The sequence below is a fragment of the Parus major genome, chromosome 23, assembly GCF_001522545.3.
Source record: "Parus major isolate Abel chromosome 23, Parus_major1.1, whole genome shotgun sequence".
Taxonomy (NCBI): Eukaryota; Metazoa; Chordata; class Aves; order Passeriformes; family Paridae; genus Parus; species Parus major.
The window spans coordinates 794,367-812,705 of NC_031791.1; the positions used below are offsets into that span (position 1 = coordinate 794,367).

The 18,339-nt window shown below is 55.8% G+C and overlaps 1 protein-coding gene across 2 annotated transcripts in view; it reads right to left on the reverse strand.

Annotated features, from left to right (window-relative positions):
• Positions 1-847: 847 nt before the first annotated feature.
• The window catches only part of ASAP3 (ArfGAP with SH3 domain, ankyrin repeat and PH domain 3), a 17,826-nt gene continuing 334 nt past the window's right edge, over positions 848-18,339 (reverse strand). Inside the window, exons 2-26 of one of the 2 annotated variants that reach the window (XM_015649467.3) lie at positions 14,446-14,518; positions 13,726-13,871; positions 12,153-12,227; positions 11,819-11,868; positions 11,323-11,449; positions 9,215-9,300; positions 8,361-8,436; positions 8,148-8,234; positions 7,770-7,879; positions 7,468-7,537; positions 6,825-6,912; positions 6,251-6,299; positions 5,975-6,162; positions 5,727-5,860; positions 5,244-5,338; positions 4,796-4,976; positions 4,379-4,464; positions 4,152-4,267; positions 3,995-4,062; positions 3,715-3,822; positions 3,354-3,597; positions 2,993-3,266; positions 2,359-2,503; positions 2,085-2,207; positions 848-1,807 (exon numbers count right to left, since the gene is read on the reverse strand). In XM_015649467.3, coding sequence (XP_015504953.1) covers positions 1,733-1,807; positions 2,085-2,207; positions 2,359-2,503; positions 2,993-3,266; positions 3,354-3,597; positions 3,715-3,822; positions 3,995-4,062; positions 4,152-4,267; positions 4,379-4,464; positions 4,796-4,976; positions 5,244-5,338; positions 5,727-5,860; positions 5,975-6,162; positions 6,251-6,299; positions 6,825-6,912; positions 7,468-7,537; positions 7,770-7,879; positions 8,148-8,234; positions 8,361-8,436; positions 9,215-9,300; positions 11,323-11,449; positions 11,819-11,868; positions 12,153-12,227; positions 13,726-13,871; positions 14,446-14,518 — 2,874 coding nt within the window. In that variant the 3' untranslated portion in view covers positions 848-1,732. The remainder of the gene's footprint in view (positions 1,808-2,084; positions 2,208-2,358; positions 2,504-2,992; positions 3,267-3,353; positions 3,598-3,714; positions 3,823-3,994; positions 4,063-4,151; positions 4,268-4,378; positions 4,465-4,795; positions 4,977-5,243; positions 5,339-5,726; positions 5,861-5,974; positions 6,163-6,250; positions 6,300-6,824; positions 6,913-7,467; positions 7,538-7,769; positions 7,880-8,147; positions 8,235-8,360; positions 8,437-9,214; positions 9,301-11,322; positions 11,450-11,818; positions 11,869-12,152; positions 12,228-13,725; positions 13,872-14,445; positions 14,519-18,339) is intronic. The other variant, XM_015649468.3, reaches the window with a different exon arrangement.

An 18,339-nucleotide genomic window follows, 5' to 3' on the forward strand; every position in this document is an offset into this window, starting at 1 on the left:
GCGTGCGTTGGGGCGCTCCAGGACTCACAGCTGTGTCAGCCTTGGGGAGCCCGGGCCGCCGAGGGACAGGGCCCAGGATGGTGCTCTTTGTCATCGGGATGGCTTAGCTAGGGACTCCCAAGGGGGACGGGTACAGTGCAGTGTGCTGCAAGCTCTGTTTTTCCCAAAGTTGGTGTCCTGCAGCAACAGGATCCCTGGGGGAATAATCTTTATACTCCTCGTATTGGAATGTTCCAAGATACGTGGAATTTCAGTATATAGGAATAGTTCTTATCTTGAAGTACTCCACATACTGGAGTATTTTGGTACTGAGAATATCCCATCCCTGGAAATGTCCATGGTCAGGCTGGACAGGCTTGAAACAACCTGGTCTAGTGGAAGGTGTCCCCTCTATGTCCGGGGATGGAAGGAACAATCTTTAAGGCCCCTTCCAATATTGCACGATTGTGCGATGACAAATGACACTCCAACATGTTCCACAGGCATTGAGGTGAGCAGAGCCCTGCCAGTTAACAGTGTGCCAGCCTGAGGTAGGAGCCAGGAGCCCCTCAGGCCTGGCTGGATGGGCAGCAGTTTGGGGCACAGACCATTGGGATATGTAGGGGACAAAAACCTTGCCAGCCTCGCTTGTCCCTGCTCCACCACTCACATGGGGTGGCTGTAGGATGAGCATCCTGCTCTGGATCCATCCCAGCACATTGGGAAGGTGCCCATGCCCCAGCCCAGCCCTACATGGCTACCCCCATGATCACAGATGCCAATGACTGAGAGCCTTGGGGACACAGCAGCAACATCACCATGCTGTGGCCTGACAGGCCAGGGATTGTACCCCAAACACACCCCCAGGTGCTTAAAAAATGATGGTTTATTAGAAAACAGAGACAGAAAACATTTTTAAAAAGACTTTTTTGAGATGAAGCATTTGACACACAAATGAGAAGGGTAAAGTGAGGGGGGATGGAGGCAGGCTCCCAAGGGACACTGGTATAGGGGTATTCTGGTCCTACAAAAAGCTGCAAAACCCCCTCTGAGAGTGCCCCACCAAGGGAAGGGGTGGTGATCCAGCACCCACCCCACATGAGGGACATGGGGAAGGGGCTCTGTGGTGCCACCTGAAACATCCCCCCACCTCCAAATCAGGGAATGGCTATCAGGGAATTTTGCTATCAGTTTTGGAGAAGCTTGGAAGCATTCCCAGACTTTACAAGTCCAGCTCCCAGAACCTTGGGTGAGGCATGGACACAAAAAACCGCCCCCCTCCTATTTCTTGCCCATCCCAAAGGCTTCACAGTTGGGGTACAGAACGAGGCTGGCAGTCCATGGCTGCCGCCAGGATGAGGAGGAGACTTCATGACTATCTGGCAGAGGGTGGGGGACACCAAATACAACTCCCCCATCCCAAATTCCTTGCAGAGAAGGAAGGAGAAAACCCAAGGGATGGGCAGAGCCCACAGGAAGGATGGAAGAGCAGTGGGAGCAGAGACAGACACAGAAACCTCAGCCCACCAGCACAGTGAGCACTTCCATTCTCTGCTCCTCAGCTCCCCACTGCTGCCATCCATAGATGGTTTTCCCAATGCAGGGGGGTCTTCTAGGTCCCCCTGGAAGGCACTGGTCTCATGCCAGGATCCTGGGCACAAGTCCCTTGTGGCCTGGCTCTACCAAGCCCCAGCAGAGATCTGCCTCTAGTCCCAGCCAATGGGACAGTGACAAATGGGCCACCCCTACACAGTCAGTCTTGCAAGAGGTGGACAAAGCTGGCAGGGAAGACTCCAGTGCGGGTGCCATCACCCTCGATGAAGCCAACCTAGGGGTGCAGAAAGAGGGTTCAGGGGAGTACAACAATTATCTTGAGATACCAGCTGCAAAAACTTCTCCCCTGCTCAATTCCAACAGGGATTTAAAGAGGTGAAGCTGCAGTGACACAACACTGGAGCCCTCCCAGCCCTCCTCCATACACACATGGGGTAGGAGTCCCCCATCCATGCACCCCCTGAAAAACCCAGCCTCCTTCAGGAGAGAACTGGAGGAGGAAAAGGACCAGGATTCGGATCCCAGCACCTGTCCATGCCATGGTGACTCACCCAGATCTGCTCGTCCTCCTCCCGTGTCACCACAATGACCTCCCCCTTGGAGAAGGTCAACTCTCGTGCCTTGTCCCCCTTGCAGTCAGCCACTGCTTTCACCCGCTTCTGCCTCCCCTTGGCCTGAAATGGGATGAAAAGGGTGTGACAGACCCCGCCCCAGGCCATCCAAAAGGCAGCAACAGGGATATGACCCCCTCATCACCCCATCTGCCACCCCAGGATAAGAGGAGCTGGGATGCTTGGGGATTCAGAGAGGAGGATTTGCACCTACCGGAGCAAATCTCCTGGGCATGGGCACAGGGGGCACCTTGCTGAGAGCAGGATCCTCGGGGCCACCAGGGCTCTGGAGGGACCCAGCCGACCCCATTTTGCCCACCATGCCACTGATGCGCCGGTACGAGCGGGTGCTCTCTGAGCTGTGGGTGACAGCAGGAACAGTGTCACTCCCCCATCTGCTGTTGCCTTCCCCCTCCCTTTCTCCTTCCTGCAAGGTCTCAGGTCAGTCAGGGCTTCCCCCCATGGGAGCTAGATCCCACCCACAGCCCCTGGATGCTGATGGAAAGGGTCCCCAGCACCCAAACTCCCTCAAATGAGCCCATCCCACCTCATTTTCCCAAAAGAGAGAAAAAAATACACATGATAACTTGCAGAGGATCTTGATGTCCTCCCAAATAATCTGCCTCATTGTCTCCAAGGAAAACCCAGCATCCTCACAGCTGCCCTTGTCTCCTCCTGCATCCCAGGGCCACCATCAGCTTCTTTGGAAACCCCAGAGAGAGGGGACCCTTTTGCTTCACAGTGATCCTCCATGCCCATTGGGGTGGCAGAGGTTGAAGCTCACTCACCAGCACCGTGCAATGACCCCCAACACCAAGTGCAATCCCAGTCTGGAGCAGGGTCCCTACCTGAACTTGACAGGGGGGATGTCAGGGACCGTGCTGCCTGGCAGGGGCTGTGCGGGTGGGGGGCTCCGCTCTGGCCCCCGCCGACTGGCACTAGTGTCCATCTCGGAGCGGGTTTCCCAGTACGCTGCCCGCTGGCTCTCAGTGGGGCTGCGGGTGCTGGGGGTGCCATCCAGGGCACCCGTGCTGCTGGCACAAGGCAGGCTGTGTGGTGCCAGTGCCTCTGCTGGCCTGGAGAATTGGGGCTCTGATGCCTGTCGGGGCAGTTCAGGGCGCTCTGGGGGGACAAACAAAATGGGGACAATAAACTTGGTATCTGGGGGAAGGCACAGGCCCACCATGATGACCCCCCACTCTGACTCACCAGTGGGGCTGTGGCTGGGTTTGGGGTGAGAGCTGCCCCGTGTAGGGTTTTTGAGGGGCAGTGGTGGGGGAATCTCCTCGCTGTGGGCCCGGCAGGGTGCAGGGCGTGAGGGCACCAGGATGCTCTCATAGGTCTTGTTGGTGATGTCCATCCCCGTGCAGCTCCAGCGGGTCTGGGGGCAGGTGGGCAGCAGGCTGGCAGCTAGTGGTGATGTGCCCTTGAAGGAGCGCTGGAGGGGGCTCACCTGGGGGTACACGCAGCTTCAGGGATGTCCCACTGCCAGCAGCCCCCAGCAAAGGGTCTGTACTCCCCCAGCTCCCTCACTGGGGATGTGGAGGACCCCCCACCATCCCATAGGTACCTTCTCCTCCAGCTCATCCTCGCTGTCATAGGGGAACTCTGATGGGGGCTCCCAATCATAGTCCACATGGATTTGCAGGGAGAGCTTCCCTGCCTGCGCCTGCTCCAGCTGCCAGAGGGATGGAGCAGGTCAGGGGGATCTCAGGATGGGGCAGCCCACCGAGGTCTCAGCACTGGAGGGACACATCCCAGAAGACCACCACCTTCATGCCAGCCCTCCTCAGGTGCTTGGTCCCCTCTCCGCACTCTGAGCTTCTCCCCCATTCCTCCATCCCACCTACCAGCTCCTCACACTCGCTGTACTTCAGCCTCCTCGCCACATCCAGAGCTGTCTCTCCCACCGCATTCACTGCCAAAGGGACAAAAGGCGGACAAACCCAGGTTGCAGCCTTACCACTCCCACCAATGAACCCCAAAACCCCCACCCCAACTTCATACCTGTGGTGAAGGTGGCTTTGCCTTTCAGGAGCAGCTTGAGGCAGTTGGGCTGGTTGTAGAGCGCACCATAGTGCAAGGCCGTGTTCCCGTCCTGCGTCACCCGGTCCAGTGTTCCCCTGTGCAGGGCCAACAGCAGGAAAGGCAAGGCTTTACAACACACAAGCATCCCGTACATTCCTCCCGTGAGGGAGAGGGGCAGGGAACACAGGGAGCACTTGGGGACGCACCCGTTCTGGATGATGAAGTCCACCAAGGGAAGGGATGATCTGTCAGCGTGGCGCACGGCCATGTGCAGCGGCAGCTCGCCTGCATCCTGCCAAGAAATGGGGGGGAGAGATGACCCTGAGAATGCTCATCTTTCCTCAAGATAAAGGGAAAAGAAGTACTGGATCCAAGAATGCTCATTTTCATCCCTAAATGGAGGGGAAAGGAGAGCTGGACACATGTATGTTCATTTCCCCCAAGATGGAAGGGAGAGGAGAGCTGGCCTCAACAATGCTTCATCTCCTGTGCATAGGAGAGAAGAAAGCAGGACCTGAGGATGTTCATCTTCCCACCAGCACATCCCTGCCCAAAGCCCAGAACAACCCTGAGCACAGCCACCCAGAGAGGGAAAACCATTCCCTGTCAGGTGCAGGCCTCACCTGACCCTCAGGGCTGGCCAGGGGCTTGGTCAGGTCATGGCCCTCGGCAAAAGCCTTGAGCAGGGCCAGGAGGTCACGGGCTTGAATGGCTTCCCAGAGGCCATGGGGGTTGTCCTGGCCGCTTTTCTGCACGTAGCGTCGCTCCATGTACTTGGCCATGATGTATTCCTTGCGTGCCGCCCTGCCGGAAGTGGGGTTTGGATGGGCATGGAGCCGGGGTGTGGAGCCCTGTGCTCCTGCCTCCTCCTGAAGCCTCAGGATCAGGAGTAAACCTCCAAAGAGGTGCAGATCCCCACCACAATCCAGCAGTGACACCAGGATGCCTCATCACGGGACTGTTTTAGAGCTGATGGGGAGTGGCAGCAAGGCGACAAGAACAGGGCACACACCCTGGATTCCTATTCCTCCTCCTCCTCTTCCTCCCAGCACACCCAAGTCCCTGACTCACATATCACTGCTGGCCGAGGGCTTGGGACAGTTCTGTGTGGGTAGCATGGCCTCCATGATCTCATTGAAGCGAGTGTTCCCAATGCTAACAGCCAGCTAGGGAGAGAGGAGAACAGAGGGACATGAGCCTTCCTGGCCACAGTCGCCCTGCTCCAGCCAGATCCCATCCCAGAAGGAAGGAATCCACTGGATCCACCCAGGGCTTTCCCGGTGCAGCATCTCTGCCACGATGATGCTCTCTTATGGCAATGGAAATCTGTTTTAGGAGGGGCCAGCAGCCCCTGGCTTAGCAAATGGCTTTGTAGAGCCCCCCTTGCCCAGAGCATTGCACTGGGGAAACTGAGGCAAGTTTGCAAGCCCTGGAGCAAACTGGGGACAGATGGGATGGAGGAGAAGGAATGACCCCTGCATCACAGGAGGTTTGGGAGACACAGAGGGTGGTTCCCAGGGGCCAGGAGACCTCCAGGCTCAGAGAGCAGCTTACCAGCAGCTCAGAGGTGCTGAGAACATCCAGAGTGAGGGACTGGATGCGGGAATAATGCACGCCCAGCTCCCTATGGATACCAGAGCACTCGATGCACGTCAGGATGCCAAGGTTCGTAGAGAGCCATGTGGGATCTGCAGCGGGAGTGGTGCGGAGCTCAGCACCACGCCCAGCCCCCAAAGATGCTGTGACCCCCATAACAGCTGGCTCATATCCAGGGTGGGGGGACACCCCAGGCCCTGACGTACCTGGGGCGCCGCAGTCACAGCACTGCTTGTTTCCCGGCATGTTCTTCACCTCACTGATAACCAACCTGGTAAGCTCCTGCATGCTGCTGTCCAACCCAATGCCTGCCACCATCCCGCCACTGCCCCCATCCCCCTTGAAGGCATTGCTCAGGGCTTCATCCTTGCTGTTCTGCAGCACCGAAACCCACCTAGGCAGGAGGGAGGAGGAAGAGGAGGATGGCAAAGGCAGAGCAGGATCTGGCACGTGAAGGAGGAGGGATGGGCTGTGGCACTTACACAACACACTCCTGCTCATCTTCTGCTTGGAAGTGATATGTCCTGTTGTCTGCAGGGATGGGGAGAGAGGGGAGAAAGTGAAAGGAGAGAAGCTGTGCCTGCCACATCCCTTGAATTGTTTAAGCCTGGAAGGGGCTTGAAGCAATCTGGTCCAGTGGAAGGTGTCCCTGCCCATAGTGTGGGGGTGGAACAAGACAGCCTTTAAGGTTGCTTCTAACCCAAACCATTCTAGGATTCTGTGGTCTAGGGATGCCCAACACAGCAGGAATCATCTGAAATCTCTTCAAAGAAGCTGCTTAATAACAAATCAAATCACTGCACATCACTCTCCCATCATCTGAGCCCTGCCACAACCTCTTTTTGTCTCAGCTTTTTAGATCTCTTTGGAAAAATTGGTCCTTTTTCTGTAAAGACAGCCAGGAAGACACACAGAGCCAGATTTAAAGCCTTTAAAGAGGGTGCCAAGGTGTTACACAGGGAAAACCCACTCCAAAAAGGGAGAGGTCACACCACAGCCTCCTCCTTCAGGTCAAACACCTCACCCCAACCACAGCACCTCATCCCAGGCACTCACGTGTCACCAGGTCAAAGCATTTCTTCTCCTCAGCATGGGGCCGCACCTGGCAGGTGAGGAGGTTCAGCTTCACAGGGGGACGGTTTATCTGCAGGGTGAGAGGACCAAGGTGGGTTAAAAGATCAGGAAGGGATGGAATGGGCATCACCAAGGGATGGGCATCACCATCTCCAGTAGCAACTGTGGTGGTACAACCACCACCACAGATGGTTTCTCTTGGGATAACCATGCAAATCAGAGCCTGTCTGACCCATTTGAGAAGAACAGGGACCCTTTGCAGGAGAACACGGCTCCAGGATGTCCCTCTGTCCCTCCTGAAGTTTCCAACGCCGGGGGACAGCCCTTCCCTCCCAACCAGCCCCATCCCCTTTGGGCTTGTCTGGACCCTCATCGTCCATCTCACTGCCCCAGCTGAGTTCACCCTCCTCTCCCATGAACTCCTGTCAGGCATGGGGGATCACCTTTGGACCCCTGTCAGACATGGGGGACCACCTTTGGACTGTCCAGTCCCATCCTGTATTGTACCTCAAGCCAGGCAGATTTGCAACCAGTTTGGGAAAAACTAAACCTGAAATCCAATGGACACCAAGCCCCAAAGGGTGCACAAAGAAGGGTCAGGGCTGCAGCCCCCCACGCTCCCCACCGTGCTGTGGGAGATGGTCAGGCAGCCGTACTTCACACCACACTTCCTCTTCTGCCATACTTTGCGGATCCTGAGAAGGAGGAAGAGGAGTAGTGAGGATTGCACATCTGCAATCACCCACATCCACATCCCAAACTAGCCACGGCAGAGGCCTAATGGTGTGCTGGACATAGGGTTATACTTTCTCTAACTCGTAGATTGCTAAATGTCCTGTGAGCTGGATTCCAGCTCTGGAGCCTCCCATGAGTGTTGACAATACGGGGATGAAGCCAAGAGCTCTCTGGAATAACACTCATCCTCACCCATCACTCTTTTTGTACAGGAATCCTGACTTCTCTGTCCCATACTGCTTGTTGCCTTGGTGCTGGTGGATACTGTAGCCACTGCCAGAGTTCTTCCTGCTCAAGTTTTCCTGAAAAAAAGACAATTTAAAAGCAAAGTGAGAGGCACAGAGGCAGTTGCTGCCCCAAGTGACCTTGTCCTTATGGGGATGCAGTATGTCCAGTAGGATGCCAGAAAGCCCCATGCCCTCCCAGCATCCAAATGTCTCTAGGTCCCTGGACAGGTTAACCCAGCTCCCCTCTCCCTTCTGCTCCCCATCCTCAAACTAACCCTAGGGTACACAGCACCCTCCCGATGCTCCTTCTCAGCTCCTCCCTGCCCATCCGGGGGGGTCTCACCTCCTTGTTCTCCAGCTGCAGGACGCTGCGGAGTGAATCGCGGGTCTGCGTGAGTTGCTTCACCTCCTCCTCCTGTGCTTGGCGGAGCTGGAAAGGGAGCAGCTGCCCTCACTGCTGCACTGAGAGCAGGTGTTCTCAGGGGCTGGCACGGGGACAGGGGGGTGGCATCCTGGGAGACATGAGGGGCACTGGATGGCAGTGTGAAGGCCTTACCGCATGGAGAGACACAGCAAGCTTCTCAATGAAGGGGTAGAGGTTCTGGGCAGCCTTCCAGCCATCTTGGAAGAAACTGAGTGTTTGTTGAGGGTGATTAAGATGCAGATGGGAAGATGGAGGGAAAAAAGAGGGTGTTTAGAGAAAATGTGGCAGGGGATCATGGCAATCTCCTCCCTGGAAGGCTGTGCTTGCTTTGTGGCTCCCTAGCTATGGGGATCCGGAAAGTGCCCAGCAAAGGCCAAGCCCAGCCCACGGGGTTTGGATACCCCAAATATTTGGGGTGTTTGGGATGCAGGATTGGCCTCTTGTTTAATCCCAGCTCAACTCACTGGTGGAGCAGTGCTGCCACCAGAAGCCACATGCTGGGGGGTCCCTGGAGCACAGTCCCAGTCCATATGCTTTCAACCTCAGTGACTGTCTCAACCTGCCTCAGTTTCCCCACTTGAGAGCTGGAGGACATGACAACACCCACACACTGCTATTCCAGCCTCATGGAGCAACAGGAAAGGCAAGGGGATGTTGATCCTCCAAACACCCTCATTACAAGCCCCATGGCTAATGCCAGAGCTGCTCAGCTGAGCTCATCCCTGGAAAACTATCCAGAAACCAAATAATCAGCCAATATCTCAAGCCAATACCCCTCCTGCAGCCCCATGGACACGTTTACAGCTCAAGACAACAAAGCACATTTCAGCTCCTCAGAGAAAACTGAAGAGCGATGAGCTCTGCCCAGTATCTCCACCAACAGCTTTATGGGTCTGGCATGAGAGCAGAAGACCCCAGACCCTTGTGGGATCACCCAAGGATAACAAGTAGCCCCATGGAACCATCTTGATCTAGGTGGCACCTACTTGTGCTGAGCGTGGAAAAACTTGATGAGGCTCTGCAGGAAATCTGGTCCCTGCTTCATCTGAGACTCATTGGCTTTCAGCAGATACTGGAGGGGGAGAAGACACCTGGTTAGGTGACAGAGACAAGGACCAGCTGAAAATATCCCAGAGGAAAGAGCAAGAGCCTGAACAGCCCTTGATTCCCTTCCCAGCACAGGGAGGAAGGTTAAAACACTTGGCTGGGTTTCAAGAAGCCGAGTCATGATGTTGGATTTGAAGGCAGCTCGCTGGGGACCACCCTCAAAAAACCTGGCTCTGGAAGTTCTCCAAGACTTGGAAAGTTCAAGGACTGAGGCAGGCCTTCGGGGTTTCCAGCCAAGCATGCTTCTCCAACTGCTCATTACTTCTGGAGTTAATAAATAACTGAAACTCAAGGCAGCTCGTGGAGGGGAAAAAAACAACAAAAACCACACAACAAAAAAGGCCGAATGTTTTTTAAGACATGGCCCTTTTATTCCCAAAAAATCAGATTCCAAGAAGCAAACACCTGCAGCACACCAGCACCTGAGGCCTGCTGAGGTGCCCCGTGGGATGGGGAATTTCAGCTTTATGCATCAAACCCATCCATCAGCTGCAGGCAGGGAAGGAAAAACACAGTCTCACCCACCCAAAGCAAAACAAGGAGGGGAAGAGATTTTTTCCCCTGCAAGCTCCTCTCCAGCTGCTGGAATGGTTTTGAGTGGGGACCGAGGGGAGGGGAAGGCAGCCCTGAGCTCTAGGGGCTTTCCAGGGTGGGACAGAGCTCCTGGAATGGAGTCTCCCCATGCCCCATGCAGTCTGGACACCCTGAGAGGTCACTGGACTGGGGACAGTTGTTAAACTGCTCTGTGTAAGCTGGAGATGCCCAAGTCAATGTCACAGAGCACGACTATACCCCTGAGCCACGTCCCACCTAGAAAAGGCCACATGTGCCCAGCTTCCATGGGATGTCCCTGCATCCCACAGTGACAGTGGCAGCAGAGCGTCCCAGGCAGCATTGACTGGGACCCATGAGCCAAGGATGCTCCCAGCACTCCTGGGTCCATGTCCAACTGCTCCCACAGCCCTGAGGGTGTGAGATGGCCCACAGTGAGGAGACACAACCACCCCATGGGGTGAAACAGGACCCTGTTCCCAGCCCAGGAAGTAGCAAAACCCACTTTCCTATAAACCCATGTGCATGGGCGCCCCAGCCCCCGAGAAGAATTTCCCTCCCATTTCCAGGGCCAGCAGTAGCTCTCATGCATGCAGAAACACAGGTGCGCATGCCTTGCTCCAGTTCCTACCTCTCCATGTGCTGTTATTTATCCCACAGTGGAGCTATTCAAGGGAGTGACTCATCTGGCTAGGTCCCAGCTCCAAGGCAGGCACAGCCTCCTTCCCACAACCCCTGTTCTTTGCTGGGCAGGCATGGGACAGTACCAGGATCTGGCCCTCAGGAAAATGGGAGACCTCTAGGACAACCCATTGCAGATTTGTTCCCTGCTCTGCCACCCTCGAGGTTTATGGGGCTGCTGAGTGTCTGGCGAGAGTCCACCTGGGCTCCTCCTTGCTGTGGGGCTTTGAAATTGAGTCTCCATCCTTCACTTATTCCCATCTCACCTCCTGAGCATGGACTGCAAGGACCCAGAACTGCCAGGGATCTGAAGTGACTTGTGACCCCTCACCAAAGCCAGGAGCAGTTTTGAGGATAGGTGAAAAGCGCAAAGTCAACCTCATGGATGTTAGCCAAAATTCTCACTTTTTACCCAAACGCCACCCAAAGAAGGGTAGGAGCAGGGCTGGGGGGGACATGGAAGGAACCCCCAGGCCACCCTTGTAGGGCACCATGGGTGCCATTTGGAGCTACATTGCACAGGGACCTCAGTATGGGGATGGGATAGGGATTCCTGAGCTGGGACCATGCAGGGGCACAAGGGGTTGGGGATGGATAAGGGTGCCCCACAGCATACAGGTGGAGCTGCTTTGGTGTTGGATACCAGGACAGACTGGTGTCCCTACACAGCTTCTAGCAAAACGGTCCTCTGTGCCCCCCTGGGACTCAGTTCCTGAGGGAGAACAGTGTCCAATCCCCCTGGCACAGCCCCCACCTCGCACATGTGGAGCTGCAAGAGCCGCCGCTCCTTCTGCATGTCCTCGGCCATCTCCGCTGCTGCTGGCTCAGCCTGGATGACCCCAGCCAAGCGGGCTCGTTCCTTCTCCTTCTCCATCTTTCCCCTGGGGAATGGGATGGAGGTGGGCTGGGGACATCCCTGCTTTAAGGATGCCAGATAGCCCCATGCCCTCCCAGCATCCAAATGTCTGCAGGTCCCTGAAGGGGATGCATCTAATTGTCTATGGGTTAACCCAGCTCCCCTCTCCCTTCTGTTCCCCATCCTCAAACAACACGCTACAGTGGGGATGGGATCAGGAGAATCATCTCCAGGCCCTCTCCAGCACCTCTCCCTTTCCCCTTCGGGAAAAGCTGGACCAGAACCCTCCCCATGATAAACTGGCACCATTGGTGCCTGGCTCCAGCCTGAGGACAAAACACCTTTGTGCAGAGTGGTATTAGGTCTATTTTGCCAGAGGCAGCACGTTGCTTACACTTTGGTCTCATAATCCTTCCAGGCCTTTTCAATCTGCTTCTTGGAATCCTGTGGCAAAGGAAAGAGGGGGTGGCAGCTGTCAGGGAAAGCAAAAGAGCTGGCAGCACTAAAGGGGCTGAGAGCTTTGCTCTGCATTGCTGCACCCCTGGAGGGTGAGGGGTGTCACTACCAGGTGTTCACCCCTCACTTCTGTCACTCCCAACCCTCACTGCTTCCTTCCAGCCTCTGGCACTGGCTTCTTCCTTCTTCTGGGCACAGACACGAGCTGAATCCATCCCAGGAGTCTCGCTGCAGAATGTAGCCAAATGAGTGACCCTGGGGACAGGACTTACCAGGCGGCTATCCTTCAGCTGCCCCTTCAGCAGGCTGTCCAGGGGAAAGGACACGATGTTATTCAGGTTCTGCACCTGCAGAAGGCAGAGATAGAGTCACCCCATGGCAGGAGACGTCAGGGAGCTGGAGCCCCAGGTCCTTCTCGGTGCCAGGGCTCTCCTCCCAGCTCCATCACTGCCCCAGGAAGGGTTAAAAAGGCTGGAAGTCGGGCTGAATCCAGGATCCTGGCAGAGGGCATGCTGGGGCTTGTTGGAGCTGGCTGCAAGATGTCTGACAAATGTGGCCCTTCCCACGAACCACAGCAGCACCACAGCTGCCAAAATCAAAGCTGTCTTCCCCCACTGACACCTCGTCCCTGTCCCCATCCCTGTCCCCAGTACCCAACAACACAACCAGCCCCTCCATGGTCCTGTGATACAAAGAGCTCACCCATGTCAAAGGGGCTTTCCAAAATGCCTCCCTTTGCTGGGATCTGGGGATAGCAGTGCAGCCACCACTGTCCCTACCAGTGCTGTGCAGGGGTCCACACTGGGCACATGGGAGCCCACTGCTGTCCTGGCATCCTTCAGCAGCCCACGGAGATTTTTTTAGCCCATTTTAGAGCTGTGAGAGCAGCCCCAGCACCCACACAGAACTTCCCCAGTGCACCCAGATTTCTTTTAAAAGGTTTTGGTCCTCAGCAGCACTTGGGGAGAAACCGAGCCTCATGGCACAGGACCACCCCCAAACCAGGGGTAACAGGGAAGCTCCAGGAAAACTCAAGGAGGGGAAACACAGCTTTTTGGATCTGGTTGAGGGTCTTGGCACAGAACTTCACTCAGCAGCATGTGGGGCAGGAGGTGGGGACCTTCAGAGTTGGTCCAACTCCTCAATCAGGACAATTCTGCAGAGCCCTGCTGAAGCACAGGAATCCAGCAGGCTATGACAGCCAGGATGAGGAAGGGGAGGAGCAGGGAGGCCCAGGTTAGGGTAACTGGGAGAGGAAAACGCCAAAAATCTGAAATTCTTGCTGGGGGAAGGGCAGCAGAAATCAGTTTCCTCCTTATGCAGAGCCAGGGCCCAAAATCTGGAGAGGGGGATTTGAAAGAGAACAGAGAGAGGGCCACATGGCACCCTCCCAGGGATTTGCTGCTGGGCATGCATGAACCCAGCTCCATTCAGGAGCTGAGTTTTCCATCAGAGCCATTCCTGGCCCAGCTCACAGCCACCTCTGCCTGCTCCCCATGGCCCCACTATGCAGCCCAGCATGGCTTTGATTTACTCTTGGCAAGCGAGATCACAGATGCAATTGATGTGAGAAAAAAACAGAAAGCAAGAAAAAAGGGAAAAAATTAAAATAGCAACCCCAGATTCCCATCAGATCCCAGTGTCATTGGCCCCAGAGAGCTGGGAGTGAGCTCCAAATCCAGTAACATGGGTATCAGATGGTATGAGAGCGCTGGGAATGTGCCCCTGAGCACAGGGTGGGAGGTAGGGATTACTGCATGTGGTGGAAGGCAGCTAAACTGGAAAGAGGGGAGCTGCACTGGTTGGTATGGGATTCCAAACCCAAGTGGATTTGGGACAGCTTACCAGGTTCTTGAAGAGTGCAGTAACCTCGCGGGTGAAGACAGCCAGGTTTAGGAAGCCGGTGGAGAGCTCATGGTTGTTCTGGGAGAGGTGGTTGTTGCCAAAGTTCTCCAGGGCCTCGCTGTACTGTTCCTCATTCTCCACATGGGCTGTATGGGGAGACACCGGAGAGGGACATGGGGTGACCCTGCAGCACCCGACACATCATGGTCACAGTGTGAGGTCCTAACATCTCTTCATCCCTTTGTAACAGAGCTGAGCTGATCCTGATGGAGGACAGCAGCAGTGCCCCAAAACAACCTCTTTAAGGTTCTCAATTTTCATTTTTATATATATTTCAGATAGATTTTGGCATCTAAGCACATTACCAGGTCGCATCATGAGGTTCCACCAGCAGCCAGTACCCACCTCCCCATGTACTTTTTTTGGGTTTGCTACCCACCTCTGCAGCAAAGTTGGACTGATCCTGCTGCAAGACAGCGCTGGAATATCCAAAACAACCCTCCTAAGGCTCTCAATTTCCCTCTTTACATCATTTTAAGACAATTTTTGGCACCTTAGCATGTTGCCAGACTGGCGGGCTGGTAGCACCCAAGTAGCAAATACCAGGCTCACCAACACCCATGGCTGCCAGGTGTGACCAGTGTTGCTGGTGGATAGGACTATCACACCCCCCAGCCCCACACTCTGGGAATGCCCACTGTCTCCCAAAGCCCAACTCACTGAGCCCAGAGATGTGAATGGCTTTCACATATTTCCTGATCCTCTGGAGCACAGCTTGGTCCCCATCCAGGCTCTGCAATAGCAAAGAGAGAAAACAAATGGAGCTCATTAGCCAAGCATGGCTGCCACTCCCCCAGCCCAGCTGCCCTTGGAAAGGCTGCAGCTCTGCTGTGCAGATGTGTGGGGTGGGATCCAAGCTCCCAGGGCTGGGAAAGGAGCTGGAGGCATCCTGGGGATCCAAGAGCCACAGTGTCCAACCAGTCCCCTTCCAGGGCTGTGGTCCCAATGGCTTTGCTGCCAAGCAGGGTTTTGGCTGGCCCCAGACAGGAGGGTTTGAGCAAGACAGTAGGAGGAGGTGAGAGGCTCTTTGGATCCCAGCAGCTTCTATTAACCATGGAAAATGCCTCACTGGCTCTTGCAAGGACTGTTTCAGCAAAGGAGGGGCTGAAGCATCATGTAGCATGTCAGCCCATCCCCATGGCTCAGAACCAGGCGAGATGTGTGAGGGTGCCCAGCTCCCCACAGAGCCAAAGACAGGACCCACCTCCTGCTGATGGGGACCTAAATCCCATAAACCCTTGTGCCGGTTGTGTGCTAAACCACAACAATCCCACAACGAGGAATGTTGCTTTCCAAATCCTCCCCAGCTCATGCAGGGTCTTGCCCTGGTCCCCTGCATCACAAGTCTCCCTGCAGCCCCATCAGCCAGATCCTGCTCTGGTTTAGAGCTCTCCCCATCCCCATATCTCTTCTTACCTGTACAGCCCTGATTTGCCCTGCGAGCACCACAACAAATTCAACCCCATCCAAGCACTACGACAAACTCAGCCGCACTCAACCAAAGGGCAAGGAGCTGTGGGGCTGCCAGCCCAAGCATCTGAGCACATGCTGGTCCCAGCATCAGGAAAGGGTTAAGGGCGGCTTGGCTGCAGGTACCAGAGCCATGATAACAGGCTGGAAATATTTAGAGGGTGTGAACAGCAGAAAAGGCAGGGATGAAGCCTCGGAGGAATTAAAGAGGCTCTCTCTCTGCTTGAGCTCTGTCGAAGGTTTTCAGGCTGATGTCAAGGCTGATTTCCTGACATCAGGGTCAGGTCTTCAGATGGGATTCTGCCAGGATGAACTGGCTGGGAGCAGACTGGGGCTGAGGTGGGAGCCAAACCCCCTGCTCAGGGGAGTCTTGCAATGCATCTCCAGTGGGGAGAATGCTGGAGTGCACCAAAGCCCCCCATGGCCCTTCTCTGTGTCAAATCCAGGTGCACCAAGCTCTCCAGAGCAGAGCTATTCCCTGCCTCTGGAGGAAGCCAGGGCTGGATGCCTGGATGCTCCAGGCTTGCAAACCTAGCAGAGTCTTAGGAAGGGGAAACTGAAGTAGCATGAAATGCTTTAGAAGCATCACTGGACAAGTGCAGGAAGATGCTCCTTCAAGTGTCCAGGACAGAGCAGCTCATCCTGGTGCCAGCTCACAGCTGCAGGACGCAGAATGCAGGGCTGGTGCAGAGCAGGCATGATCCAGGGAAGGACACAAGGGCTTTTACGAAGGGGTCCGTGAGTCAACCAGTGGGCACAGCGCAAGCAGAGACAAGTGTCTGGGTAGTAAACACAGAAGGAATCACTGTGCAGTGCTGCTGGCAGCTGCAGGTAGCACTGGCACCCCCGATGTACCAGGCACAGTCCTTGACTGATCAGGAGTGGAGGGGCAGAGATGTCTGGAGCCCCCAATGGCACCCATCATCCCCCAGGCCCAGCTCAAGGGCTTCTGGTCAGGGGCAGCTGAGGACACTGTCACAACAGGGCAGAGTAGGAGGAATTCCCCATGGGACGGAGGAAGGGATGAATGCACACCTGCACCACAGCTAGCTGGGTTTGCAGCCTGGGGACCTCAGGCAGGATGCTCAATGGAGGCCATTCTTCTACCTCCCCCACTGCTGCCAGCTCGTGCTACCCGGCGAAGGAGCCACCACGGGTGCAGAGCCAGGCTGCCAAGCTGCCAGGCCAGGAGGAGTATATGGCACTGTTCTGGAGGACAGGGTGAACTGGGAGCTCATCTGCCAGCAGCCTCTGCCATGTCATCCTGCCCCAGCACAGAAGTGCCCAGTCCCCTCTGACATGCATATAGCACCCAACACCATCCACCAAGGGCTGGACTCAACCTTCCAAGCCCACTGCAGGGACCTCAGGTTCTGTCTCCACAGTTGCCCCAAGGATCCTGAAATCCCAAAAACCCCTGAGAGGGGAGAGCCCTCTTTAATCTTAGGAGGTCAACTGAGGCACAAAGTAGCTCTGGCCAACATCAGGATGTCTTCTCAATGTTGAACAGCAACCTCCAGTCCTTTCCCTGCTCACCCCTGCCTGCGATTTGAGACCTGCTCCTGTCTCGGGTGCATGAGGCCATGCTGTGTCCCAAGGTCCTGGTGGGATACATCCATCCCTTCCTAACCAGCAGTCACTGGAGTAAGACATCCTTTGCTCCCTCCTGCTCACCAAGCCACCAGCCAGTATGTGGGGTGCTGACAGGAAAGGCCATAGCTCAGTTTGGTCAGAGAGTGTCTCGCTCATCCCCCAGTGATCCCCAAACCTGCCACTGATTATACCCTTTGCCTCATGCTATCTCCCTGTTGGGGCTCTAAGGATAGCATGGAGTTGGTTTGCTTGGATTTCCCTCCTCCCCTCATGTTGGGACCAGGAGGATGCCAAAGGTCTGGCAAGGGTTTGGCCCCCTCCCCAGAGCCTCTAGTGGTATGGGGGGCTCAGCCCTGTGCCCTCCATGGCACATATAGCAGCAGTCATGATTCCCAGCTCTCTCTCATGCTTGCTGGAGCTTTACTAAGCCAATCCCAGAGACCCCCTGTCATTCCTGAGGGACACGTCTCCCCCATCTCTGCATCCCTTAACCACAGTCTCTCCAAGCAGCCAAACAAAATTCCTGCTGCTCCCTCCTGGCTGGAGCTGCCTCTCCCTTCCCCACTGGGAAGAGGATCCATGGCAGTGACCAGCATGTACTGACAGGGACCAGGATGCTCCATTGTGTGTTCCCAGATTTCCAGGCCTGGAACACCCATCCCATGGCCCCCAGGTATCCCAGCAGCCCTGGCACCTGGGGCCCCCCACTCCCTGCCAGCTCTGGCTCTCCTTCAAAGTCATTCCTTAGCTAAGAGGAGTTGGCAAAAGCCACATGACCAGCTGGAAACTGCCTTTATTCCAGGCTGGAGAAGGAGGATGAAGGCACCCCACCACTTCCGCCCTTCTCAAAAAAGTTGCTGATGATTTTGGGGAGAGGCTGAAAATACTCCCCTGGCTTTGATCAAGGAGGAGACCCCCGCCAGCGACAACACATCCCATCGGGGCTGGCTCCAGCAGAGGAGCTCCATAGTGGATGGAAATGTGGGGCTGATTCTCTGGGGGCATGTCATGAGCCCCGGAACAGTGTTGGTATGCTGGTCCCGGTGGGAAAGGATGCCCTGGCCCCGGGGAGGAATGCCTTGATCCGAGGGAGGGGGAGGTGGGGACGCCCTGGTCCTAGAAATAGGGAAATAGGCCGTCCTGGCTTTGGGGTGGTGGGAGGTATGTCCTGGCCGCGGGGGGCACCTGGAGCTTTAAAGAAGCCCTTGTCCATTTCTGCAGGCTTAGCCCGCCCCCCCCCCCTCCCCCCATAAAAGTACGTTAGGGCTGCTCTGAAGATGCAAACGGCCCCTCCACCCGAGGGTCCCAAACGACTCGTTTAGGATGACCAGCGTAGTCTCGGGGTGAAAGGGTGGGCCCTAAAAAACAGAAGCCCGAGGGAGGCGCAAGCATCAAGGGACTAGCACCTATGGTGCGGAAGTGTTCCCAGGAGGGATGCGGGGGATGTCCCCAGGTGGGATGCGGTCTGACCCCCTGATCACCACACCAACC